Source organism: Lampris incognitus, chromosome 9 (assembly GCF_029633865.1).
Source record: "Lampris incognitus isolate fLamInc1 chromosome 9, fLamInc1.hap2, whole genome shotgun sequence".
Classification (NCBI taxonomy): domain Eukaryota; kingdom Metazoa; phylum Chordata; class Actinopteri; order Lampriformes; family Lampridae; genus Lampris; species Lampris incognitus.
The window spans coordinates 13,148,876-13,176,811 of NC_079219.1; the positions used below are offsets into that span (position 1 = coordinate 13,148,876).

At 45.9% G+C, this 27,936-nt stretch overlaps 1 protein-coding gene across 1 annotated transcript; it reads right to left on the reverse strand.

Annotated features, from left to right (window-relative positions):
* Positions 1–1,923: 1,923 nt before the first annotated feature.
* On the reverse strand, positions 1,924–27,654 carry kcnn4 (potassium intermediate/small conductance calcium-activated channel, subfamily N, member 4). Its single transcript, XM_056286915.1, has 10 exons — positions 27,277–27,654; positions 20,466–20,561; positions 17,275–17,427; positions 16,961–17,214; positions 13,910–14,045; positions 9,809–9,919; positions 7,124–7,245; positions 5,380–5,449; positions 4,636–4,802; positions 1,924–4,498 (listed from the first exon to the last, which is right to left on the reverse strand). Exons 1-10 carry the CDS (start codon positions 27,652–27,654, stop codon positions 4,495–4,497), a joined length of 1,491 nt encoding a protein of 496 aa, XP_056142890.1. The 3' UTR covers positions 1,924–4,494.
* Between the last annotated feature and the right edge of the window lie 282 nt (positions 27,655–27,936).

Consider the following 27,936-nt stretch of genomic DNA (forward strand, 5'->3'; position numbering starts at 1 on the left):
AGAGTTTCAAATGCTTAACAACGTTGGTTACACACTACCAAAGCCACAATGTTGAAGCTACCTGCTACATCTGCCTGGTGACTTTTCGGCGCTTGACATCACTCGGCATACACCTACAGAATGCACACCCACATGAACGTTACTGCGAAAACTGTGAAGTATTGTTTGACAACGTATTGGACTTAAACAACCATAAAGAAAGTCATTTCATCAAACTGCCAAAAAAACAGTCATATAAAGTAAGTACAGTCAGTGCCGATTGTCGTAATACAGACATAGTTCCAATGCAGAGCAATGGGATCTTTGGCAATGAGTTGACTGAATCCAATATGACTCTACCCATTACTTTAAAGGGGGATCCCCCTCCAGATCACAGCTTTGAACATGTGGCACAAGACCATAATTATGTTGTCCAAGATCAAGACGGCAAGATAAAAAGTCCTCGTGAAATAAAGGTAAATGGGTGTGATAGCACAGATTATTTAAAAACCTACCGTGACATGGACTTGAAAGTGGAATTGGAGGACACTGAAGAAAAGCTCTCCTGTGGAGATGGAGACAAGGTGGTTGAATTTGTAGAGGGGGAGCCATATGACGAAGACTCACCCATTCCATCTCCGGAGGTCTCAGACTACTGTCCAGATACTACGACATCAGATACTGACACAGCCTCCACTACCTCTTCCACTACCTCTTCTAGCAAATCTACTGCCAGCCTTCACAAAAACACATGCTCTCAGTGTGGCAGAGGGCCATTCAGAAATGTGAAGGTCCATTTGTTCCACTGCAGTGGCAAAAGGGAAAATGTTCAGTGCTTTGAATGCAAAAGACACTTCCCCAATGATAAGCAGCTACATGAACATAGGATGCGTTTGTTTAACTGTGACCTCTGTGGCCAAGTCTTCCGTGTCATGGACTCTTTCTGGCACCATTTCTGTCCCAAAGGAAAAGGACAAAACTCTCCTACTGTTTTGTTCAGTTGTGATGACTCAACACTAAGTAAATGCAATATGTGCAAAGCCCTTTTTTCTACTGAGACTAGTTTGTTTGACCATATAGTTGCCGCTCATAGTACAAAGGTCAGTTCCAAATTATGCATTATTCCTAATCCTGCTGCTGCAGAAGCCACGTTAGCTCCCATCATTGGCAGTAGTCCTTCTGTTGGAATGCCCTCTGTTGCGTCTTTGCCTGTATATGTGCCATCAAACCCTCCCCTTTCCTCACCATTCTCTCTCCACCCAGAATCCATTCCTTCGACGTCTAGATTAATTCATGGAAAATCACTTGCTTCTGTCAATCAGCCACATCCTCAATGCAGCGAGGTCCCTAAACCACTGGTGATTGTCACTACATCAAATATTACAGGGAGTCAACCTACAGTTTTGACAACTCGGGGAATGGCAACTGCAATACAGGTTGTTATGCAATCTCTTTCAAATAAATCACCAGCTTGCTTGACCCCCGTCAGACCCGGACCACCAATTTTAACAGGCCACTCCACAGCTGTCAGATTGGGAACAACCAGTGCCTTAAGTCAAGTGACCTACCAAGCCCCACAACTTTCTTATACCCAGGCGTCTGTCCCTGATAGTACCATTAACAGGACGTCATCTACTGAAGCCTGTAAATCTGCCTCTCCAGGAATATCCCCCTTGACAATTGTGGCCATGTTTAAGAATGACAGTCAGGAAGTGGCCCTGAAGGAGCGTATGAAAAAAAGCTGGCGCACCAAGGTCCCTTACCCCTGTAGACAGTGTGGTGCCATTTCACGGCAGCTCTCGCTCATCATCAGCCACCGCTACCTCCACCGGGGCCGCCGCTCACACCGCTGCCAGTGTGGTCGCACCTTCCTGCGCCGGCTACATCTTCTGCGACACTGCATGCAACACGCTGAGGCCACTAGTTACATCTGCGTTGGCTGCGGGGAAACTTTCATTGGGGCAAAACTCTTAGTTGAACACACGAGGGGAAAGGCAGGGAAATACCTTCCTCCTCGGCGTGCTTGGAAACAGACAGTGAAGAGAAAGTGCAAAATGCCCCTCACTTGCGATTGTGGACAGATCTTTTTGAGGCCTTCTGCTTACATATGGCACCAACTTAAAAACAGAAAAAGGTAAGCGCTAGAAGAAGGCCTCCAACTAAAAAAGTACCCAAAAATGCTGTTGTTTTCATGGTTCATTGTCAGAGCTTCTGTTTTTCCCCTCCTGCATTTTCATCTGACATGCTGTAGTTGAATAACTTGGGCAACAACTGTGGGCAGTATGTTTATTTGACTTTGCAGCAGCAGTGAACATCTCTAGACAAAAGACATTGTATAGAGTGAGACAGCATGCTATGTAATTTGCTACCATGTTCATCTTCAATTTTATTTGTTACAAAAGCAAAGTCACAATCTTGACTCTTAATGGCTTTTAATTAGAAGTGTCCTGGATAGGTATGTTTTGTTGTGTGCAAATGATCGGCCAAATTGAAAGAATTAATTCCCCATTATTTTACATTGTCATAGAATAGTAAAAAGTTATCAGGGTGTTTTTCCCCACTAAAAGCATAGGGTGAAATGATTTTAAAGTCCAGTTTATTTCCCCAGAAAAAAAGGATTAGTCCAGTTTCAGCCAATATTTCTCACAAAGTGCTTTGTCCGTCATGCGGTTTGAACATCTTTGGTAGCAATAAAAAAGTTAACCCAAAAAATCAGTTCTCCATATTAAATGAATATGGAGAACATCAGACGAACTGGAGTTGGTCCCTGGGCGCTGTACTAGCGGCTGCCCACTGCTCCTAGCCACACGGGTTAAATGCATTTATGGGTTAAATGCAGAGAAATAATTACCCCATGGGGATTAATAAAAGTAGTAAAATAAACATTTATATTTTTATCATTCTTTTTCCCAACACCCATTTGAAATTGAATATTGAAGTTTATTGTTTCTAGGTCAGGCATTTTATATATGTAGGGGTCTAAAAGTGCAGCATTTTTTTTCTTCCCCCTCTGAGGCAATAATAACGTTTGTAATCACTTGGTTATCCATTGCCTTATAGCTCCACTAGATGGCGCCAAATTAATTGCTTTAAGACAAGCGGCAAGAGAACCTCCATCAAAGCTTTTCCTTACTTGTGTGGACAGGTGTAGCTACCAATTGTTAAGCGTTACTAAGATGACAGCCACATTAAGAAGGGTATAAAAATTTTAAATCAAGCAAGAGTTACTGAATTTGTACATTCAGAAAGGGAGCCCAGATAAGTGATTCGTCCCACAATTACAAAAGTTTTTAAGTTCCCAAGGAGGGAACGAGGCCTACCATCTTACGGACTAAACAGTGAGAACATGTAAAAGGGTGCATTATATATGACATACATACTGAAGGAAACATATGTATGCTGGTTCAACTTGCATTTTCCAAAGAAAAAATAAATTTTCCGCTCTGAAGATGGTGGTTTTTGTTGTATATGTTATGAATGGTAACACTGCTCTTTGACTGATAAATCCCAGAGAGTCATACCGAATGAAACAGTCACAAGGGCCGTTGTGACCGTGTCTTCCCCACTGCTGTACCAAAACACACAGTCTAACCTGCATTTTTGCGATTGATGTCGCATCCGTTGGCAAAGGTCCTCTATGATCTAGGTTGGCTTTATCTGCCCGTCAGCCACGTTAACTTTGCTTCATCAAACTCGTGGCTGCCTGCCTTACAGTCTTCCTTATTTGGCTGCAGCGTGACGAGGTAAAACCACTTAGCCGCATCATTTTTGCCAGGACCTGACAGTAATCATTAAAATGAGCAACTACAAAAATGTTCATCGTTAAGTATTCGCAGATTAGCTATTGTATAGCTATTGTCTTAAATACACCAGCAGCAAGAAAGGACCAAAAGGGTATGTGTTACCATGTACATTTTCAGGGTTCTAACTCTAAAGTAACCATTACTGAATTTTTTTTTTTTTGTTAGTTATTTCCACCAGATGGACTTCTTTTATTGGAAGACATCTCAAGAATTTTCTTTAGAAAAAACTTGTATTCCACAGGAATGAGGCAATGCTGGAGTCCCTTAATGAAGCCAAGGCGAAAAAGTTGATAAATTGCAACTCAGTTATTAAAAGTTATCGGCGAGCAAGCCATTAAGCCTTTTGAAAATATAAGGGCCACCACGGTCCTTGTTTGCAGTGCTTTGTGCATAATCATAAATACATTTGTTTAAAAAAAAAAATTTGCATGCTGAACAAGTCCAAATATAGTGTGACTCCACTTGAGTAAAAGGTCATCTTGTCAGCACAGTGGTACACTTCTGACTCGTTCTGCAGTCTTAAGCACTGGGTCAGAAGAGGAGATTTGTTGTAGGTAAGCCAGTCCTCCAAGTGGTGCAGCAGGGCAAGTATTCAGAGCAGCTTCCAGAGCAGAGGAATCCCATTTTCCCATCCCATCCCAGTTTCACGGATATTGTGGGCAAGAGGACTTTCATCCATCTCCAATGTTCGACAAATCCATAGGGCCACATGTCACCTGTAGCGAAAACACGACTCTTAATCTCAGCGTTTTCACGAAATGAAGCCTATGCGAGCTTTGCCAATACCTTATCTTGTGTGCTCGGTTAGTTATGTTTCTCCAACCTTTGAGTGTAAGTGTTAAGTTTGCATTACCTAATCTCCGGGTTGTGGTGACGCAGCGCCTGAGACAGCAACTCGGAGGTTTGTTGAAAGCAGCGGTTCAGCTCATCCAGCTTCTGCTCCATGGAGAGGATGCGTTGCTCCAGCTCCCGATAGGAGTTGTTCCAATTTGCACTAAGGTCACACATGATCATCTGCATCTGTTAGAAATCAGCCACACCGTGTACACATTTTAAGGTTAGAGAGTCTGACTTCATGTTGAACCCAGCTATTAAAAAAAAAATAAAAAAAAACCAACCAAGATCCATCATGTTTTTGCTCATGTTTTGGGGCTCCGGTGTTTACGTATATTCTCTGAGCACAATTTTTCCGAACATTTTGCAAATTGGCCAGTGTCCTGTGTATTTTAAAACTTAATTTTTAAATACAAGAAGGCCTCTATCTTGAACTGCATCACCCTTCGCAGAGTTCCCCTCTATCATGTTTTTTTTTCTCTTCTTATTCCATGAAGAAAAGTGGTCTTGCCCCGTGAATTACGTAGAAAATTTAATTTTCTGCAACGCTGAGACATTTTATGGAGTTTTTTTTTCCCCTATTCTTTTTTTTTCCACAGACATTTTATGTGTCTCAGCACCTGGTGATAAATAGCTGAAGCAGTTATATACTGAATAACAAGTCTGTAAGTTGTGTTTGTTCTTAAAGGGACCTGGGTAACCCTGTTTGGCATTGGCCTTTCCAATGAAACGTACAAAACGGTGCAGTGACGGGTGTAGTTACCTTGGGGAGGTCTACCATCTCACTGGCGTAATCTCTCAGTTTCCTTTGTTTGAGGCGCAAATGCCGAAATCTGCCCGGGATGGGGAAAAAAGGTTTCACAGATGTCATTATATTTGGAGCGGTGGCACTCAACCAGGTACCGTGGGAGGCCAAGTGTACGTGTGTTTTCACTCCAGCCCGACACAAAACCTGCTGATTTCACTAATTAAACACCACTTTCAATCAGACGGAGGACTGTTTAGTGAAATCTGCCAGTGTAGTATTTGATTGGGAAGAAAGCCTGCATACACATGGCCCTTCGTGGCGGCCCATGGACGAGCACCACTGATCTATGAGTAAATTCAACAAATTAGCAAAAAAAAAATAGGGGGGGGGGGCCTTAAATTTAATCAATGAAATTACTACATCAACACACAGAATTAAAATAGAAGGGTCACACATAAACTCTTGTCATCTCATGTGTCCAAGTCGTTGACTCTCTATTGATACTATTATTAGTTGTGAAATAAGCACATTTTTCTGTTTCTTTCATTAAACAGTTTACATTTTTTCAGTGTGAAGACTTGCCCGATACTCAAGACTTTTTTTCTTTTCTTTTTTTTCCCGGTTCTTATTCTGAAACGCCCGGCCAAGTAGAGAGGATCCAAAATGCTTGAGCAGAAATAACAACTTTGACTAACAACTACAGATCCCTGAGGACTCGAGGACAAGGCCCGCAGCTCAGAGCGCATGATATATCCCGCCTCAGCGAGTCGTTTGTGTGTTTCACATCACTAAAACTGCTGCGGTGCTCGAACGTTCTTGACTGTTGGGGTTGGAAAACTGCTTAATTTAGTTTCGACATTAGAGAAAACCAGAAGTCCCCGAAAAAGAAATGCGGAAACCAATACTGCTCGGAACCTCCGCTAAACAGCTGTGTCCACTAAAACGACCAGGGGGTTTGTGCAGACTATGCTGAACTGCAGAACAGAGAAGTGCCATGTATCGAAGCCCCCCCCCCCCAAAAAGTCTCCCCTGGTCATGCGTTCAGTTTTTCCCTTTCGGACTTTCCTTGGTTTCTTTTACTTTCAAAGCAGTTCTGCACACTGCAAAGCAGGAAGCACAACTCCCTCCACCCATGCTGACCCACAAATAATCCTGCTTTCTGGATAATGAACCGTGCAATCACACTTCTGAGCTTCCTGTCTTGGGTAACCTGCTTGTCCATAGACAGATGAGGGGGTCCAGCTGAACAACAACAATCCCCCCATGGTGCAGAAGGACAGTTGAAGACGACAAGCCGCCATTATGGAGACGTCTCACGCTGATGACTGTCAGCTCCTGTCGTTAAAGTCGCTGACCAGTCGTTACAGCTCTGCCTTCAATTAATGAGTCGTTCATTTGTCTCTTATCTGAGAGAAAGCACTGGCCTTTTTTTTTTTCTTTCTTGAAAGCACATCCTGTTCCCTCGGACATGATATAGGCGCTATCGACATCACAGATGAGATACTATATGTCAATGGGTTGATATTCGCCCGATGGAGATCTGAGATCTAAATCTTTCAGAAGTTGGAGGACTCAGCCCTGCCTGCACAGTTGAGGGCAAACGAATGAAATTATAATCATCACAAACTGCCGCCCGTTAGTTCAACATGAGCGTGTGTTAATGAGCCATAAAATACACATGCAGTGTACACAAACAACCACCCACATTTTCCTCTGTCCATACCAACACACATACACGCATGAGACTGTAATGACTCACACTCTGATGGCCTCCAGAAGGCATCTCTGGTGTCTCCGGTGCTCTCCGCTGTTGCCTTTTGTCAGGTTCGTGCGGTGCAGGAGCCAACACTCCCTGAGAACATTAGCAGCTGCATGCCGGATCTGGTAAAGACACATGAACACCATGACTCAACCATTAGGGCCTGAATAACACCATCAACATACAGCCCAATCAAGGTTGAAAGCCATAATTGGGACTCGGGGGCCTCGAATGTGCAAATCTGACCAGATTTCTGGATAGGACCTGCTTCATATCAGCCATATTCGAAGAAGGGAAGTGGGAGCGTGGCTCGTCTTAACCCGCTGATTGAATTTTGAGATTCTGAGTCTTGCGTGTTTCACCCTACTGCTCAACGGTGGCTGTAAAGAGATAAAGCACAAGTAGGCTGATGTCGGGACTGAGGGTTTTTGTTTTTTTCTTCTTCTCTCGAGCTTTCAATAGACACAGCACTGCCCAAGCAGGGAGATGCACGGGCACACGATCGCCACACTGAGAAATACATTTGAGGAACAGGATAACGTCTTTGAGTGTCACTCGCTCCTTTTTTCCCTTTGATTCTATTAACGTCTGCTGGTCTTCCTGTGCAGAACACTGTAACTGCCCTGTGATGATGTCAGTTTGGCCCTGTTGTGAGGGTTATTATTAGGGTCTGTCGGTGTCTGCTTCCAGATGTCTTCCCCTGTTCCCGTCAGTGTAAATCTGGATTACACCAGACACCTCAGAAGGATGCAGACACACGCACAAGCACACACATACACACACACACACACACACACACAAGCACACACACACACACACACACACACACACACCAAAACAACTATAAGCAAGAGGTGGGGATGCACCCAGTGACAGGATGCAGCCACTAGGAGAAGGGAAGTGGTTGTATCCTCATTAGAGGATACAACCACAACCAACCAATATGCATAGAAGCTGTTGTACAGCAGAGATGCTGTACAAATACAACTAACTAAACAGAAGCTAAATATTGTGCAACCAATTTTTAAAATTCACATACGCTGCTGTTCTCTCAAAAGACTGAATTGCGGTTTGTTTGTTTTATTGACTGCGTAAGTTGTTTTGTGAGCTTTTATTTTTAGGCATCTCCCTCCTTACCAACAATAAGCAAACAGATGAATCCTGTCCCGGGCTTCAACGGAGTAACCCCCTCTGCTAGTCACTTCCACATGCACACACGTTAGAACAGCCCGTTTCCTGTCCATCCCTGCACCGTCCCGGACTAACACAAGTCTTTTTCCTGACAGGGACATGATTATTTCCCCCGTTTGACGCCTTGCTACGGCTATAAAGAGATATGCAGGCCTCCTCACCCTGCCCCTTGACCCCCCCGGACCTTTTTTCCCACAGTATCCCGGCCTCTGGAGCGCCCTATTTAAGGAAAAAAATAATATTATAAAAAGACTCAAAAACCATAACATGCATGCCACATGGAAAGTCTTGGCACTTCCAGCCTAGAAAGTTCGATCTGTTGTATCGCCATTCTTGTTTTTCTCCTCACCATGAGGTAGCCCACCCCCCACCCGGCCGAGCAGGAGATTAACAGACTGTTTGCCCGGCGTTATTACATGAGGGGGTTTCATTTGTCAGAGGATGTCAGTCCGATAAGAGCCGTCATCTGCAGCCTCTCCATTAGAGGACCAGCGAATGAGCGAATGCGGCTGAAAGACATGTTATCCCCATGATATCCAGCGGGCTCGCCTACATCTGCGTTTGTGAACAAGTCTCGCTGAAAAGCCAGCAAAGACTCGCCGGCGATGTCATCAAGAGATACTTGTTGGTGCGGCTCCTTTGTGTTTGAACAAGGGACCAGATTTTCTGGACACCGTCGTAAGTACCCAGGGTGATTTTCCCTTCAGGTACATATGATACGGGTTCATGTCCCGGCTTGTAAGAATTGGTCGCACCTATTAAAAGGCAGTCGTGTGGGCTTAACGAATTAAATACCGTCAGTTAATGAGGTCGGCCACTGACTTTGTATGAGGGATGATTTTATCCAGTCGCTGTCAATCAGACAAGAACCGTTATCCTCTCAACTTTCACAAAGAGGAAAAATAGTCATTGGTCAATTTTGAATAAAGTAGTATGGAGTAACGGAGTAATTAAATTTATTTATTTATTTATTTAGGTGGCTTATTTCCCCTTTTTCTCCCCAATAGTACTTGGCCAATTACTCCATTCTTCCGAGCCGGGAAGGGCCGCAGACTACCACATGCCTCCTCCAATACACGCGGAGTCGCCAGCCGCTTCTTTTCACCTGACAGTGAGGAGTCTCACCGGGGGGGGGGGGTGTAGCGCGTGGGAGGATCACACTATTCCCCCAGTGCCCCCTCCCTCTGGAACAGGCACCCTGAGCGACCAGAGGAGGCACTAGTGTGACCAGAACACATACCCACGTCCGGCTTCCCACCCGTAGGCACGGCCAATTGTGTCTGTAGGGACGCCCAACCAAGCCGGAGGTAACACGGGGATTCGAACCGGCGATCCCTGTGTTGGTAGGCAACGAATAGACCACTACGCTACTCGGGCGCCCTATCTATTCGGTTTTATGGCGATTTTCCTTCTAATTAAAGGGACCCCCCTCCCCCCCGGCCCATCACTATGTGTGTGTTAGGGAAACTGGGATGCACAAAGCAATGCTCTCACCCTTTTAGAGATCTGGATGTCCATCATGAAGAAGTGTACATGTTTTTCTCCTTTGTTCAGGGCCAGCTTCTTGGTCACAACTGCCACCAGCATGGCAGTGCAGGCTACACCCTAAAACCACACACACACACACACACACACAGAGCCATTGGTATGGTTACTGAAATGCTAACCATTAGCATCCCAACCACACAGTTTCTCAGTGGTCATGCACCCGTTCAAAATGGACACTTCATTCTCTCTCATTCACTTCATGCAAAAGTAGACCATGAGGGACTAAAACGTGACATTAAAAACAAGTACTCGATTCACTTCATATAACTGCATCCAGTGGACCTGGCTCGAGTGCACCACAATATATCTGGCACCGCACCAACATCAACAAGGCAGAGCCCCAGAGAGACTGATGTTAATCTGGACTGTTTTCACAGCCTGGTCCAAAGGCTCTTGCTTGTTGTGCCCAGTTACTTCCGCCTCAATCCTCTTAAGTATCGATCTCGAGTTTCCCTGCACCGCTCTGCTCAAGCGAATCAACAGTATGTTGATCGTAATACCTCATATGGGCTCCGCCGCTAAATCAAAGTTATGTTTAGACTTGGTGCTCGATGGTTAAACATAGGCTTGTGTGGCACTACTATAATAGTGTGGGTTTCCTCTGAGAATAGCTTTGTGCTATTGCTGGACAGGGAACTACAGAATGATGACGAAAATTCAGATATACCGCGGAGCAAGCCACAGCCACAAACTCCAAACACACACTACCAGACAGGGTCATGGGAGACGCATACAAAACACTGCTTTAACATTTCCACCTTAAGACGCTGCTGATAGCCGTTGGCATACAGTGTGATGTAGGTCAGTCATTACCTGTTATCCTTTTTCTCGGGCCGCATAATTGAAAGAAAGAGAGAGAGAGAGAGAGAGAGAGAGAGAGAGAGAGAGAGAGAGAGAGAGAGAGAGAGAGAGAGAGAGAGAGAGAGAGAGAGAGAGAGAGAGAGAGAGAGAGAGAGAGAGAGAGAGAGAGAGAGAGAGAGAGAGAGAGAGAGAGAGAGAGAGAGAGAGAGAGAGAGAGAGATCAAGCCAGTGCACAAGAAAATGAACACCCATTTGAATCAGTCTATTGCAAATCAGCCCTCTTGCATGACTTTTAAGATCTTTCCACCTTGGTACGTTATGTCAGCCAGTTATCTGTGGTGGACTTGCCCCATGATGCAATGGGAATCCTACCAGGAGTCATAATGAGGAGGAAAAAAAATGGGAGACCCATTGACACCCGCTGGTTCGGCGTGAACGGCGTTGACGATTCCTAAACACGACTAGCAATTAAACCCAACGCTTCCACTCAGGCCGAGTGGAAGCGTTGATGATAGGCCTTCTGAGCCGCATTACAGGTGTGAGCATGACTCGAACTCATTGGCTCACAGAGCAGCCCCTATAACGAGTAGGAAAATCTTTTTTCCATGTCATTGGCACAGGTTGGCACGCCCTCCTGTTCTACTAGTGCCAAAGTCTATAAACCACCTAAAAATGGATATGGTGGAAAGTTTTCCCTTATAAGGGGGAAGGCTTTTAAAAGCAAGGGGAGAGGGATAAAGAGAGGAGTAAAAGTTTGTTTCCACTGTGTCAGAAAGGTGCCTCGACCCGACTCGTGCACACCTCACGCACCTCTGTGGCGACTCGTGCTTACCGTCTGCGCCGGTGAGAAACGATATGAGCAGAGGAGGGGCAGGAAGCTGGGGTCCCCGGAGGGGCAGGAAGCTGGGGTCCCTCAGCCTCCAGGCGGCCCTCAAACACTCATCGGCGGCCGACTCGAGCAGCTCATTTCATCCCACTTTGTTACTCTGTGTTTGTTTAACTGGCACCAAATGTGACCCAGTTCTATTCTTTGAGCCAATCTCACCTCAGTCGCTCTTCCTTGTGACTAACATTTGCAGGAATGTTACTGGGATTAAAAGAAAAATGCTTTAATATTGCTAATACGCCACCTTTTGTTACCAAAAAGCAAGCACTGTAACTACAGGGTTACACAAAAATGGAAAAAAACATGCATATTAATATATATATATATATATATATATATATATATATATAAATTCAGAGATTGTTCAAGAAGTAATCTTGAAATCAGACACAACTGGAACGTGTGGCGTCTTCTTTGCAATCCCCACGCAGGCATACAAATTGAGCCGCTGTTGCAGGAAGTAGTGTTTCCTAATGCAACGTCAAATCATCTTAAATCTGCAACAGCACTTTGATTTGGACAACATGCGAGTTCAACAATTTAAACCCAAGTTGAATCGTGCTTCTTTTCTTTCTTTTTTTTTTTACTCTATTGCTTTTAGCACCGATTGTGGCAAATTTTTTCTGATGTTTGTATGACTACCATAAAAACCAAACCCATGCGTGTCCGGGTGGCGTGACGGTCTATTCCGTGGCCTACAAACACGGGGGTCGCCGGTTCGAATCTCCGTGTTACCTCCGGCTTGGTCGGGCGTCCCTACGGACACAATTGGCCGTGTCTGTGGGTGGGAAGCCGGATATGGGTATGTGTCCTGGTCGCTGCACTAGTGCCTCCTCTGGTCGGTCGGGGCACCTGTTTAGGGGGGACGGGGAACTGGGGGGAACAGCGTGATCCTCTCCCAGGTGAAAAGAAGCGGCTGGCGACTCCATATGTATGTATGGGAGGAGGCATGTGGTAGTCTGCACCCCCTCCCCGGATCGGCAGAGGGGGTGGAGCAGCAACTGGGAAAGGACGGCTCAGAAGAGTGGGGTAATTGGCCAAGTACAATTGGGGAGAAAAAAGGGGGGGAGGGTTAAAAAAAACCGGTTCACTCAGGTTCTTGGACTATTTGCAGGCCAAACATCTACTACCTCACAAAACAAAAATGGATTCATACTTAAAGTGCATATTTGCACACGCCTTAAGTACCATTACACGGCATCGTGAGAACGCAGGCCCATGCTGCTCCGCCGCCTCTCTTCTTCATATTAGCCACTTAAAATCCCCCCATGTCTCCCTAACTTAAATACAGGGGACACGTCAAAATCAGACCATCACTCAGCAGAAGGACCCTGCAGGTCAAACACATGGTATGACTGTGGTGCACGGGGCGGGCCCAGGAATGCTGACAGCACCCCCCCCCACCCCCCCGTTATTTCTTTTAAGAAATTCTCTGGTGTGAGACAGTGCTTGGTGCTGCCAAGCCCCCAGATAAGTACAACAATTTATACCGCCTTCATTTACAGCTGTTACACGGGACAAACACATGAACACGTTTGGCTTGTCTGGACTGCTTAGGTGCACTGTACAGAAGCTGGAATAGAGTAGAATAGAACAGAATAGAATAGAATAGAATAGAATATTTAGCAAATGTTATTAGGCTGTAAAATAAAGAAAAAATACACACAATGTCAGACTGGTAATCCACCAAGGGAACGTTAAGTGGTTAAAATATCTCGTCAAATCCAGAAAACAGCACGGCAAGAGGAAAGGGCTGCAGTTGTGAACGGGAAGCGGTGAGCACCACCGGGGTTTATTTACTGTGTGTTATCTCCGACCTCTGCAGGTCCTGGAGCGTGACTGTCCGAGCACGTCTTGTGCGTTAAACAACATTTGCTGTCACCCCTGGCTATAGCAATTTCTGATCAGAATGGACACTGCAAATGCACCCTTGGCCGAAATAAACGCCCTCGCAACGCCCATCCAGGTCAAGGCTGCATGCTCAGGGCTCCCTCCTGTTTTGTTTTTTTTAATACGTTTTGCATGGCGTGGCATGCGCAGTAGAAATCGGTATGGTGCAGCCTATTAACCGCAGTTTGGAGATTGTATGCCACGATACAACAAAACTGTTTAGAGCCCTGTGTTTGCTTAGGAACCAAATGAGAAGAAGAAATACATTGCCAAGAAAATCTATTTGCATGCAACCCCTCTGTCAAAACGCACGCGCACGCACGCACGCACACACACACACACGCGCACACACACACACAAAGAAATGAAAGCAGTCTAGTTTAACTTTTATGGTCTCTCCATCTAACCCCACAATTTCTCCCAGTTTTCCAGCGCTACATTATCTCTGCCAAGCAGCCCATCCTTGTTACCATGACTCCGGTGAACAGACACACTGCTTTGCCACAGCTGGTTTTGGGCGACACATCCCCGTAGCCCACTGTGAGAAAAGTGATGGCTATAAGCCACAGTGCCGTGTCCATGTGGCCTGTTGGGACTGGGATTTGCCTGCAGGGAGTGACAGGAGAGTAATGCTTAGTCACCGGATACCCTACCCAAACCCCGAGCCATTAACACGGCGGTACACCTAGGTCATATCTACGCAGCAAGCAGCCTCTGCAGAGTCCGCTTGATAACGGAGGGGAGTGTCGGGTAGTAAATACCGTGATATCGCGGTGGTTCGGCGGCACCTCGGGACCTAATTAGCGGCCACTTTCGCGCTCGCCGAAGTGGTTCGGAATACGGGTCCGTGCGCAACCTCGGGAGTGATTGATTGCGGGGTTTCAATTAGCAGAGCAGCGACGGCCGATAATTCTCCCGTCGTCATGGAAACGTTAACGTCGCTATGCAGGAAAACCTCCTGTAGTGTTTATCGGGTCACCGGATGTCACTCCTCGGTCCCTTTATCACCGCTGACAGGTCGAAACACGCGAGATCGACGAGTGAAAACCCGTGAAGGCGAAACCTCCCATTGAGGATCAAATGAGTAAATGTCGTCATACTGTACAAACAGTCTGCAGAGGTCTGCGACTGATGTTTGCTTGGCTCCAATTAAAGAGCAATTTGCTAGAACACTGAAATAGAAAACAATTATCATTAAATAAGTTATTGGGAGTCCATTCTGAATAGGAAAGTCAAATTGACCATCAAGGCTTGAGGGGAAATGTGAAATTGCCAAGTCTCTCTTTTTGTTTCCACGTGTAAGGTTTTCTTGGTAGTGAGGTCTGTGTGCTTACATGCGCTCGAGACACAAGAGACGGGGTTTCTTTTTTGTTGCGATAAAGAAAAAGGAGACTCGAGCCCGAATCAAAAAAACAAAACAAAAAAATTCCCGGCGCAGCGGAGCCGACATTCTTGCAGTGATTACATTACCCGCAACCGAGGCCACAAATACTGTGTCTGCGTTTTCATACACGGCATCTTTGTATTCAGACGCCGAACATGAAACGATGTTTAAGGGATTGGACCCCTTCCCAGCCACGTGTCGCTTCGGCGGGGGGAAACGCCTTCGTTCGTTTCAGCCGCACGTGCTGGTTCTCTCGGCGACGTGGGTTCACGGGCATGGCCGAAGCGGCCGATCTGACACCCTGCCAGCCACGGGCAGGTAAACCCTCACTGGACACCGCAGTAATGGCAGCGCGTCCGCATGTGAATTCAAGTAAATGTGAATGTAAATTCAAGGCATCGCTTCGGCGCGGGCTCGGCGTCCGCTCACGGAGGTGAAGCCACAAGGCACATTATTTTTCCGGTCACTTCCTTCTAACAGAATTTTCTATCGATATTTGTCGAAAATGAAAATATCTGCCGAAACCGGAAGTTGCAGAAGCAATATTCTTGTCTGTGGCGCACAGAGCGAGGCGCTCCGTGGCCAACATGCGGACGATTGCCTTTGCAGACTTAAACTTTTGCTCATACATGAGCCGTACTGCAGTTTTCTGTGAGCCGTTATGAAAACAGAAACTACATCCGTATCTCTGGAGAATCAGCCACTTGCCTTTATCATTATTATGTTTTTGTTTTGTTTTTGTGCCTGAGCATAAGCTCTAGAGTCTATTGCTTTCCGTTGGAAGAGAGATCAAGATCGAGAACTTTCTTATCATTGTGCAAGCACAACTAAGATTAACACAAGTTTGCAAATGTACTCTGACTTGTTTAAGATCAAATTAGTAAAATTTGTGAATCATGTTTTATAATGGCTTTTCACTTTTTTGGGTGGGGGATTTCCCCCCCTTTCTCCCCAATTGTATCTGGCCAATTACCCCACTCTTTCAAGCCGTGCCGGTCGCTGCTCCACCCCCCTCTGTTAATCCGGGGAGGGCTGTAGACTACCACATGTCTCCTCCGATACATGTGGAGTCACCAGCCGCTTCTTTTCTCCTGACAGTGAGGAGTTTCGCCAGGGGGACGTTACACGTGGGAGGATCATGCAATTCCCCCCAGTTCCCCCTCCCCCCTGAACAGGCGCCCCGACCGACCAGAGGGGGTGCTAGTGCAGTGACCAGGACACATACCCACATTCAGCTTTCCACCTGCAAACACGGCCAATAGTGTCTGTAGGGATGCTCGACCAAGCCAGAGGTAACATTTGGACTTGAACCGGCGAGTCCCGTGTTTGTAGGTAACGGAATATTTCTCCCCAATTGTATCCGACCAATTACCCCACTCTTCAGATCGGTCCCGGTTGCTGCTCCTACCCCTCTGCTGATCTGGAGAGAGGTGCAGACTACCACATGGCTCCTCCAATACATGTGAGTCACCAACCTCTTCTTTTCACCTGACAGTGAGGAGTTTCGCCAGGGGGACGTAGCGCGTGGGAGGGTCACGCTATTCCCCCCAGTTCCTCCTCCCTCCTGAACAGGCACCCCGACTGACCAGAGGAGGCGCTAGTGTGGTGACCAGGACACAAACCCAAATCTGGCTTCCCACCCGTAGACACGGTGAATTGTGCCTGTAGGGACGCCCGACCAAGTCAGAGGTAACACGGGGATTCGAACCGGAGATTCCCGTGTTGGTAGGCAACAGAATAGACCATTACACTACCCGGACACCCATGAATCATGTTTTAGAATGGATTTTCACTTGAAAGGAATTTCACTTTAGTACGGTGGTATATTCCAGCATCTGGACATGAATAATCGAGCTCAAATGTAAACCCCCATCAGACTACAAATTGACAAGAAATAAGATATGTCGGTTTCGCTTCATGGATTGTTGAAAAAATGTGAGACAATAGATAACACTGTGATCCCAGGAGGTTGTTTGTATGTGCTTGCCGTCAAGTTAAATGAAAGCGTGTCAAAGACATCACTACCAAGATAGAGGGAAGGCAATATTGGTGGCTGCTACAGGGGTTTTCATTGGTCACACTTTTTTTTTAAATTAGCAATCCAAAATAATTCACTTTAGATACTGCTCTGACCTACCTCTCACACAAGGTGAGCATCCAAGATGCGGCGAGCCAGAAGAAGAGGATGAACACCAGCAGAGTGCGCGCCGGATATTTGTTCATAAGTACCTTGAGTACAAAGCGGAAGGTGAAGTTGATGTTGTTGAGCGAGCCGATGCTCCTATAGGAGGCACTCAGCAGCACTTTGCTGTGCAGCAGGATAGTTCGGTGCACCAAGTACAGCCGGAGGAACATCAACGCTGACAACAGCAACTCCGTGTCCATCAGGGCCTCCCCGTGGTGGTAGGAAACACACAGCGGCGCTAAAACAGAGGAGTTGATCTCCTCTACCTCTCCCCTAGCCTCACGGATGGGGAGGCCGACGCCCCAGTAGGTGCCGATAGGATGGATGGCGCAGACCAACAGCTCCAGAGTGATGACAAGAACCTTGTGGCTGGTCAGAGCGATGCGCCAATCCACTTGGTTGTGATCGATGACAAAGAGCTAAAGGGAATATGGCAAACAGAGATAGAGTGAGAATGGTGGCTGTCAAATGAAGATTGTTCTTGTTTGTTTTTTAGGATCAATCACTTCACATTTGTGTGTGGATTTTCCCCCCTTTTTCTCCCCAGTTGTACCCGGCCAATTACCCCGCTCTTCCAAGCCGTCCCGGTCGCTGATCCCCCTCCCCCTGCCGATCCGGGGAGGGCTGCAGATTACCACATGCCTCCTCTGATACATGTGGCGTTGCCAGCCACTTCTTTTCACCTGACAGTGAGGAGTTTTGCCAGGGGGATGTAGTGCATGGAGGATCACGCTATTCCCCTCAGTTCCCCCTCCCCCCAAACAGGCGCCCGGACCGACCAGAGGAGGCTCTACTGCAGCGACCAGGACACGTACCCACATCCGGCAACCCACCTGCAGACACAGCCAATTTTGTCTGTAGGGGTGCCCGATCAAACCGGAGGTAACACGGGGATTCGAACTGGTGATCCCCGTGTTGGCAGGTAATGGGATAGACCGCTACACTACCCAGATGCCCCTCTCTGTTATTCAACTTTTATTAGGACTTACTAAATGGACCTGGGGAGAAATAATGACAGGAGGCATTATGTAATAGTTTGTCATGAGATGGAGGTTGAGGCCTGTTTTCACAAGTGTGAGAACCGAAAAGCAATTGTGTGCTGGATAGTCCGCAGTTCAAACCCTCTTTGGTTCAAAAATATCTGATGTGATGAAATAGATTTTCTTCAAAAAGAAAAGTGAACATAAATACCCTGAGCCTGAATGCACCTCTCCTTTCCCTTCTGATAGCTATAACTCTTATGGCATCACCAAAGCCCCCTCGCTCACCATTTCCTGTTACCTGGTGCAGCCCAAACCGAACAACCGGACTTGAAATTTGAACAGGGGTGCGGGGATAGACTTGTGAATGTCGGGTGCCAATTTGGAAGGAATCGGTTGTGGCGGGAGACGGGAGGATGTGGCAGGCAGCGCGAGGTCTGGGGGAAGTCTAGTGGCAGCGAATCACATAGCAGGTGAAAATATTAGAGAAATTGACCCCTTCATCCTCCCTCTCGCCAAATGCCATTCTCATGACGCGCGCTGCTTGAGATCAATATGATAGGAGTGGATCCAAGCCTAAAAATATCCCTGAGTTTTTTTTTACATCATTCTGTGGCTTCCCAGTGGTGTTCCCTATGTATTCAAATCCAAAAATTCTAATTTTGGTAGAAGTACGTATGTTGTAGCATCAAAATGCTATTTTCCTAAGCCTTTCTCAAAACCTTTCCCCATGTGACCTGACGTAGGTTTCTGCACTTTCCTTTAACACTTTCGTCAGTCTCCATGCTTACACTGTCAGTGAAGTCTGAGTGGGTGTGTGTGTGGGTGGGTGGGTGGGGGGGGGGGTCAGGCATCAGCACTAACCCCTGTCATTGCTTCTTGCTAACAGCTGAGTGGGCCTTTCCATTTGAACAACCAGGAAAAGAACACAGATGGCGACGCCCTTTAACTGCTCCTCATAAAACCACTCCTTCTGTCTACCGATTTGTCACATGGGTTGTCCTTCACTCATTACAGAAGGTGTGACTACATTTGTAATCATTTCTGGAAATGAGAGGAAAGAAAAGCAAATAGTCTGTATTTATATAGCGCTTTTCTGGTCTACCGACCACTCAAAGTGCTTTACAGTGTGTCTCACATCCACCCATTCACACACACAGTCATACACTGATGGTGGAGGCTGCTATGCAAGGCACCAACCTGCTCATCAGGAGCAGTTAGGGGGTTCAGTGTCTTGCTCAAGGACACTTCAACACACTCTGGAGGAGCCCTGGAGCAAACCAGCGACCTTCTGATTACTAGATGACCTGCCCTACCTCCTGAGCCATGCTGCCTGAAGGTGAAGTTTCCATTTAGCTATTACTGAAAACTGCCTAGCCTTACTATGATGGCCAACCCCACCCCTAACCTTCCTCCATCCTTATCTCGGCTTAACATTTGCATTGGCCTCCTTGTCAAAGACGCACAGGGACAGCAGACAAACCAAAAACATTGTATGACAAAGCACCGACTAGACTACCTCACCAGTAGCCTGCCATGAATGTGTTATACTTTGCAAATGTGTGGTTCATCATTTATTATGATTGTATTTAGGCTACATACACTCCTCCCTATTTCAGAATCAGGATCAGCCAAGTAAGTTTTCACATTACCAGGAATTTGACTTAGTACATTACTCACAGTAACATTTACACATAAACACAACGTTTAAGAAAATAAAGCTAGAGGTTAAGGTGATTAGTTAAAAAAAAGTAGTTAATATATATATATATATATATATATATATATATATATATATATATATATATATATATATATAACGCGTTTTTTTACCGAACCTGTCAATGGTGTTGTAAGTGCTCAACTAATGAGGAGCGGAATATCAACAAGGATACAGGAAAAAAAACTTTTTTCCTATATCACTGTTGATATATATATATATATATATATATATATCTGTTAAAAGAAACACTCAATGGTAGGGAAAGTGCTCAACAAATAAGGAGCAAAATAATCACAATACTTGACTCACTGGATTATATATATATATGTATATATATGTATGTATATATATATATATATATATAACATTTTACAAATCTCTAAACAGGAGAAATAAGGGAAATGGTTAATTGCAAGGTAATATGAAATAGTGGCTCTACTACGGAACAGTACTCACATTACACAATATTCTAGGTTTTACGGTATCCTTGGTGTTCGTTTTGCATTTCACTGAACACTAATGCTGACTGACAGTTTGGCACAGTTGAACCGTTTAACTAAAAGACTATTTAGTTTCAGATGACAAGGCATCACCGATACCAAAACAAAGATGCAAGACACATGAAATGTCGAACCCTCGAATAGGAACAAAGTTGCACCTAAAGGCATACACATGTGCACTCACAACTAAGCACACGCACATGCTCCAAACACCTATCTGAACTGCTGGAAACAAAAGAAAAGGGCATACTTACCCTGATGTCTTTATAATGGAAAGCTATAATGAGGATCAGGAGACACCCAGTGGACATGCTAATGGAACAGTTGATGATGAAGGCATAGTCAGAGCCCTGGGAAGGAAATGGGGAGGAAGATAAGAGATGAAAGGGAAGTTTAATGCAACTCTATAACAGCTCAGATTTAATTAATTTCCATGTGCAATTTTCCAGGAACCTTGTTTTATGGAATGCCCTGACCCCTTGGGCCTGTAATGCCCACTGGGATAATGACAGCTATATAATGGCCAAGAGGAAACTGTTGACAACCCCACCCTGAAAAAAAAAGAAAAGAAAAGAAAACGTACACGCGGGCTTAAAATAATGCCCTTTCAGTCTCCTAATTTGCAGCGTTTCTCGAGGAGAAGCGAGAAGCACGCCGCGCCGGTTCTCAGCACGACCCAATCGAATCAACAGGCGTGAGGCGACGCTCTCTATCCCACGACATCTGAGCGGACACACAAACGAGGCAACGTCGATGAAAGTTTTAACCGGGAGGGAATCTGATGCAGCTTACGGTTCAAATAAATAAATAAATAAAGAAGAGATAATTGCAGACCTCATCTCAAGGCAGCTGAAGTGTGTGAGGTGCTATGGTGTGACGTGCATTGGCAGGGTGGTTTGTTTTCCACAATTTCTCCCGTAGCATCCACTTGAAGGCCAATTAGGAGACTCTACAAAAGCTTAACATTTCACGACATTCCGTAGCAGAGAGTTCATTAGAGAGTTTCTAAAATTGTTCTTGTAATGTTTTCCCCTTTCGGAAATAGTTCGAAATTAGATTATTCGGGTTAACCCTAACAGGGGTCGTCCTCTCTCGCAGTCTTGAGCATACAATGAACGCACCACCTCCAGAGACTTGGTTTAAAACCCGCTACATCCTGCAGACACTAAAGTGGTCTGATCTGTTGTTATAAGTAAGCAGCTGCATCCATCTGCCCAAGTTATTCATATCTGGTCCAATTCAGTTCAGTGTCATCATATCGTGAACCAAGATGCACGTGTGAAGAAAGGTGGAAAGCATTGCTTACCATTGGTGTTGGGTGAATTCAGAAGAGTGGAAATGATTCAAATGATCCACTTGACCTCATGTAAACATTACGGTTTTATTTCACTGACTTTGGACAATGTGGTGAGCTTTCGGGTCAAAATGTGCTGATACATTTCTTTATTGTTCAAATTCTGCAGGGACTCATTACAGAGGCGCAAATTGTCCCTAGCTGTGAATGTGTGTGTGTGTGTGTGTGAGTTGGCCCTGTGATGGCCTGGCAGCCTGTCCAGGGTGTCTCCCCGCCTGCCATCCAATGACTGCTGGGATAGGCTCCAGCATCCCCACGACCCTGAGAGCAGGACGAGCGGTTTGGATGGATGGATTACAGAGGGTCAGAGAGGTGAACACCACACCAGGGCCATAGCCAGGAGTTTAGAAACGAGGTCATGAGCTGTAGCCATAGCCTCCTCTGGCCGGTCGGGGCACCTGTTCAGGGGGGAGGGGGAACTGGGGGGGATAGCGTGATCCTCCCAAAAGCTACGTCCCCCCCTGGTGAAACTCCTCACTGTCAGGTAAAAAGAAGTGGCTGGCGACTCCAAATGTGTCGGAGGAGGCATGTGGAGCAGTGACTGGGACGGCTCGGAAGGGTGGGGTAATTGGCCGGGTACAATTGGGGAGAAAAAGGGGGGAAGAAAAAAAAAAACCTAAAAATAAATAAATAAACAAACAAATAAATAAACAAAGGTATATATGTTATGGGGACACAAGCAAAGAAATAGCATTAATCGGTTAGCTGTGCTTTCTGGAGCCAGGAACACTGCTTACCTAATGTACTGTAGCCTACTGGCCAGTTTGTAAAACATTTTTCTTTTACTCTTGGGTGTGGGGTAGCCAGACAAGGACGGAAATGATTAATTCTAAATTTGGTGGTTGCTACACCTGCCAAAAATGGCGCGTTCAATACAAAGGAAGAAAGAGGTGCTGGAAAATTTTTGACTTGGAAAATTACAATTTGATTCAAACTTTTCTTTTTTTTCTATTTTTTTTTTTTTTATCCCCCCCCCCCTTTTTTTTCTCCCCAATTGTACTTGGCCAGTTACCCCACTCTTCCGAGCCATCCCGGTTGCTGCTCTACCCCCTCTGCCGATCCGGGGAGGGCTGCACACTACCACATGCCTCCCCCGATACATGTGGAGTCGCCGGCCGCTTCTTTTCACCTGACAGTGAAGAGTTTCTCCAGGGGGACATAGCGCGTGGGAGGATCACGCTATTCCCCCTCCCCCCGAACGGGCACCCAGACCGACCAGAGGAGGCGTTAATGAATCGACCAGGACACATACCCACATCCGGCTTCCCACCCGCAGACACGGCCAATTGTGTTTGTAGGGACGCCCGACCAAGCCGGAGGTAACACGGGGATTCGAATCGGCGATCCCCATGTTAGTAGGCAATGGAATAGACCACCATACTACCTGGGGGGTTATTTCTTTGCCAAAAAAAAAACAAAAACACAACAAAACAAAACTTAGCAACATGTACCACAGATTCAAGGAAGTTGTATAAAATTGTCAAAAAGAGGCCTAATATGTCTTTAGATTAAATATATACCAATACATAATATGCCCTTTGAAATAAGAAATGAAGTGCTACAAACGTAATTCTAATTTGCCATCAAATAAAAAGAAGTGGTATTTCTCATTATTGATCAATGAACCATAGTGATAAGTGAGGTACGATTGAGACATTTTGGTAACGATCACTTGAAACAAAACAATCTGTGCCTCATTTCCTGTACATTTCCTGTCCACCAAGATTCTGATACATGAAGGCGCAGTATTGAGAGAGGAAAAGGAATGAGGAAACCTTGTCATTCCAAAATCTTTAACAGCACAGTGACCCAGAAAAGACTGACTTCTCTCTCATACATCAGAGCATATTTATTTTGGACATAGGATATATGCCCTGATGTGAATCCTTCATCACCACGAACCTTGCACAAGGGCCACTTTTGGAGCAAGGTAGGCTCATTGTTTATTCAAAGCTTCTGCTGTGCAGTGTAGCTCTATTATAACGCCTTAGCCTGTTTCCCACCATGAATATTTTTGCCGCTGAAAATGTCAGAGCAGAAACTCCTGATTGATTCTGTGCGCGAAAGTCTGGACATGTCACGTTTTGAAAGCGTATAGTCGCAGAGTTGTAAAAACCAGGTCCAGAAAGTAAAAGTCCAAACCTTGTATTTGCTTCACTCATGCACTGCACCAGCAGATTCTAGTCAACAGCACTCCTCAACTAGGGAGAGAAAACTAGCTAATGATATCAGCTGGTTTAGTAACATGGTTGGAGCAAATACTTGGTTTGGACATTTACTTTCTGGACCTGGTTTTTACAACGCTGCGATATTGGTTAATAGTTTGTAAGCTCAGATCTTGAACGCAGTCTCTGCTTCTGTTCTTGTGGTGTGACTCTTAATTACCTGTTTTGACTGTGTAGGTCAGGTGGAATACAGTCTATGGAAGGCCATAGCCAGGCATATCATTCATGGCATTGACCAATCTTGCTTCTAGAGGTAGACTATACAACCGGAGTGCCCTTCTTTATTATTGCCATTCTATATTATTCTTAAATTATCTAAGAGGATTTGGTTTTTTGGTTTTTTCTCCCCAATTGTATCCTGCCAATTACCCCACTCTTCCCAGCCGTCCCGGTCGCTGCTCCACCCCCTTTGCTGATCTGGGTAGGGCTGCAGACTACCACTTGTCTCCTCCGATACATGTGGAGTTGCCAGCCGCTTCTTTTCACTTGACAGTGAGGAGTTTTGCCAGGGGGAGGTAGCACTTGTGTGGCTCGCGCTATTCGCCCCAGTTCCCCCTTTCCCTCCAGAACAGGCGCCTAGCCTGACCAGAGGAGGCGCTAGTGCAGCGACCAGGACACGTACCCACATCTGGCTTCCCACCTGCAGACACGGCCAATTGTGTCTGTGGGGAGGCCCGACCAAGCCGGAGGTAACAAGGGGATTCGACCCGGTGATCTCCGCATTAATAGACAACGGAATAGACCGCCATGCCACCCGGACACCCGAGGATTTGTGTCATCCATATTGCCAATACCGTTTTTGTAAGACCAGTCATGTGTGCTTTGAAAGTGCAACCTGTGTTCAAACACAGTGTTGACTGATCTTGTAGTAGTAAGTGTTGAGTTACAGCCCCCTTGCCCACGAGTTGCGTATGCAGAGGCTGGCGAGATGATATCAACCTTTGTTCACAACACACCATACAACCAAGTAGTTTTAACAATTTGTCACTTTGATTTAACATTTTAAGAAATATACATATTAATTTTTTTTAAAAAAGACCCAGAAAAAAATGCCGAGGATGTGACCTCAGTGTCCGCCATGGTAGCCACGGGGCCTGCACCCCACTTGGCTAAAGCACAGCTGATCATCCAAGTTCAAGACTTAAAAGTTGGATATCCCATTCCTCCAGAGGTGAACCTCACATTATTCAAACACTCTAATTATACACTAAATGATGTGGAAAGATACCCTGAACTACCGTGAGCAATCACACTGTGGGGGAAGCAGTGAAATGTGGAAAAACTTTCCATAAATAGCCCTTCTCCGTGCATAACCATGAAAAGGTATGCTTAGAATATCAGCTGGTAAAATGGTTGGGATAAGGAAACAACTTTTCCAAGTCTTCCCCCTCAAAAAAAATAAAAAATTGCGGAACACCTATAATAGTTTGGAAACTCATCACACGCAATAATGCGGGCATTAATCATGCCCACGATAACTAGTCTAATGACGTGCACGGCATAGGGTCAGAGAAATGGGCAGTCAGGGAAGAGGTAAGAGCTTGGATGTTACAGTTTGAGCTCATGGTTTGGACAAAGCAAAAAAAAAAAAAAAAAAAAAGGTTTTAAGGAGATGAATGTTGACAATGGTTATATAAACTATGGTTAAATGAGCAATGCTGTTTCTCCAAAATAATATGTTTTAACTGCTGCAGACAAACTTTTCCAGTGCATCAGCATTTCCATGGTACCGAATCTGATGTCTGTTGTTAGGAATGGACAGACAACACCTGTTCTTGGTTCATATTTGTAAACTGGAATGGTAATGTGATAAACGTGCCAGTGTCGTTAATTTCATCACACTACCCTTCTCCATGTCCACCGCTTCAACTAAACAATTACGTCACACCAAAACGCACTCTGGGGTTAAGGACACGTTCTATAGGTTACACGAAGGATTTCAGCTGATGTGTGCTAGAAATGGGCTCTTGACACTGCAATTAATCACTGACTTTGCAGCATGGAGGTGGTCTGTTGTTTTGTGGCATGCATGAGAGCTTTTTTCCACATGTGGAGCTGGCGTGTGCCGTAGGAACTCGGGGAGAGTTAATAATTTGTTGATTGTGTGGCCTGGCATTGTTCTGCATGTTAATGTCATGAGGCTGTGCTACCAAGTGGCGTGTCTGGAAATGGACTACTAATCAGTAGGTCAGGGAGGTTCAAAGCCCAGGTGCAGATTCTGCTATTGCGCTGCCTGCTCCTCATGCTGTTTTAAAGAGCCTGCTAATCATGAAAGTTGTTATAGCAACAAATAAAAGCAGTGGAGTAAGGCGGCGACTTTCTACACCAATTATTTGCCACGTTATTTCATATATCTGCCATGTAGAGTACAGTTCAAAGCCAGTGCACATGTTATACTCGCCTGTTAATGGTGCGTTGGCCAGTGTGTAGCACATTCACAGATAAGGTCGACCAGTCATACTGACCTGTTTGCGTCAGCCAATCATGGCTTCTTGACCCATACATTTTGATCCGTCCCAGGCACGTCGAACAGCTACATCGGGTAGGACATGGACGCCCCCCCCCCAGGGATTTTTCCATCCCACAGTGGCACAGTTTAAAGTAATTACTTGAAATGGAGATTCATCATTAAAAGTGTAATTAACCTACTTAATACACACTCAGTGAAAAAGATATGGAGGGTGTCTGTTTTCTCATATCTCCTATGCTCTGTGGGTTGGGGGGGGGCAGTCTCCTGCTTTAGATGTCATACTTGACATTTCTGCCTGGGAATGTTTTCCACTAATATGATGCTGAGGCTATGCTATGAGGACAAGTTCGTCAGGAAAAAAGGGTCAATATTTTACCAACTAGCTAACCCTCACGATCAGCGGCGTCAAAGGGGGATACTGTTTGGTGGAGTGGACTACCCGAGGGCTCCGAGCTTACATGGAGTCCTCGGAGGTTTGGGAACAAAAGATTTTTCAAGATGTTGTTTTAACAGCCAATCAGTATTGTCCACTATGGATGAGTCATTTCATTTGTTGCTGATAGGGGGGGTAGGGGGGGTCCGGAGACACACATCATGAGGATGGTGCCCGGAGTTCCTTGTTACGCCCTCGCGCAGAATCGCAACGCTTAAGTGACAAGAGGTCTTTCGTGTGTTAAGCAATGCAGCGTGCTTCTCTGCAAAAGCTGTAATCCGAGCCAGCAAATGCACACGATAACGTACAAAAAAACGTGCACCTAACTCCGAATTTAAATCCACGAAACTGCCATTTATCAGAAGGGGGGCATCTCTCTGGCTATCACAGCTCTCCCCCCTTGGATGACATTTTGCCCGGAAAGCATGTCTTTGTTTCTCTCTTCTTTGTTCTCAGCATAAGAGCCATTTGAATAACCAAATCTGATGAATAACTCAGTCGGAGGCGAAAGCCCCGTAGGGAAGCTGTTGATCTTTCTCTTTTCTCGAGAGAGAGAGAGAGAGAGAGAGGCAGAGAGACTTACCGGTTTATAAACGAACGGGCACATCTCGGCGTGTATTATCATGAGCAGTATTCCGAGAAGAGCAGTGCCCAGAGCCCAAGCGCAGAGGCGCTTCTTGTCCTCCAGTAAAAACTTTCTGTCCCTCAGTCTGTAGAGGTTGTCTCCCTCGATAGGGGTCGTCCGCTTCCCTGGGAGCGACAGGGGCACGGACACTTCGGTGGAGTCTCCGCCGTTCCTGCCGAGCAGCCCGTCGCAGTTCGTGCAGTCCACCCTTGCGTTGCTACGCAGGTTGGTCATCTCCATCTCCGGAGCGAGTATGGGGCGACTAGCGCCGGCGCTCCCCTTCCTCTGTCCGGTCCCCACTCCGGTCGTGCTCCGCTCCCGTATGCGGGGAAACATAGCGCGGTGGGCGCACCGTTAATCTGGCCCCCTTTACTCGTTCGTCACTCATCGAAGTAGCAGCGGGAGTTTTACCTAGAAGGAGAAACACTCGGCCCCCTTTAGCGCTCACCTTAAATTAAAAAAAAAAAAGAAAAAAAAAAAAAGAAGAAGGACGGCGAATCGGCGCGGTGTGATTACGCGCTCCGATGCCATTTGCGCCGGGGTAATTAATGTGCTCCGGTTTTTTTCCTGCAGGGGATGTGGATGTGGGTGTGCGTTAAACTCCTCTCGTACGTGTGT

Excerpts from the sequence above, each read along its gene's own strand:
- kcnn4 (XM_056286915.1), bottom strand. The coding sequence starts at position 27,654 with ATGTTTCCCCGCATACGGGAGCGGAGCACGACCGGAGTGGGGACCGGA. Across the intron at positions 20,562-27,276 it reads GCCCGTTCGTTTATAAACCG|GGCTCTGACTATGCCTTCAT; the intron begins GTAAGTCTCTCT and ends TTTCCTTCCCAG. Across the intron at positions 7,246-9,808 it reads ACATCCAGATCTCTAAAAGG|ATCCGGCATGCAGCTGCTAA; the intron begins GTGAGAGCATTG and ends TGTCTTTACCAG.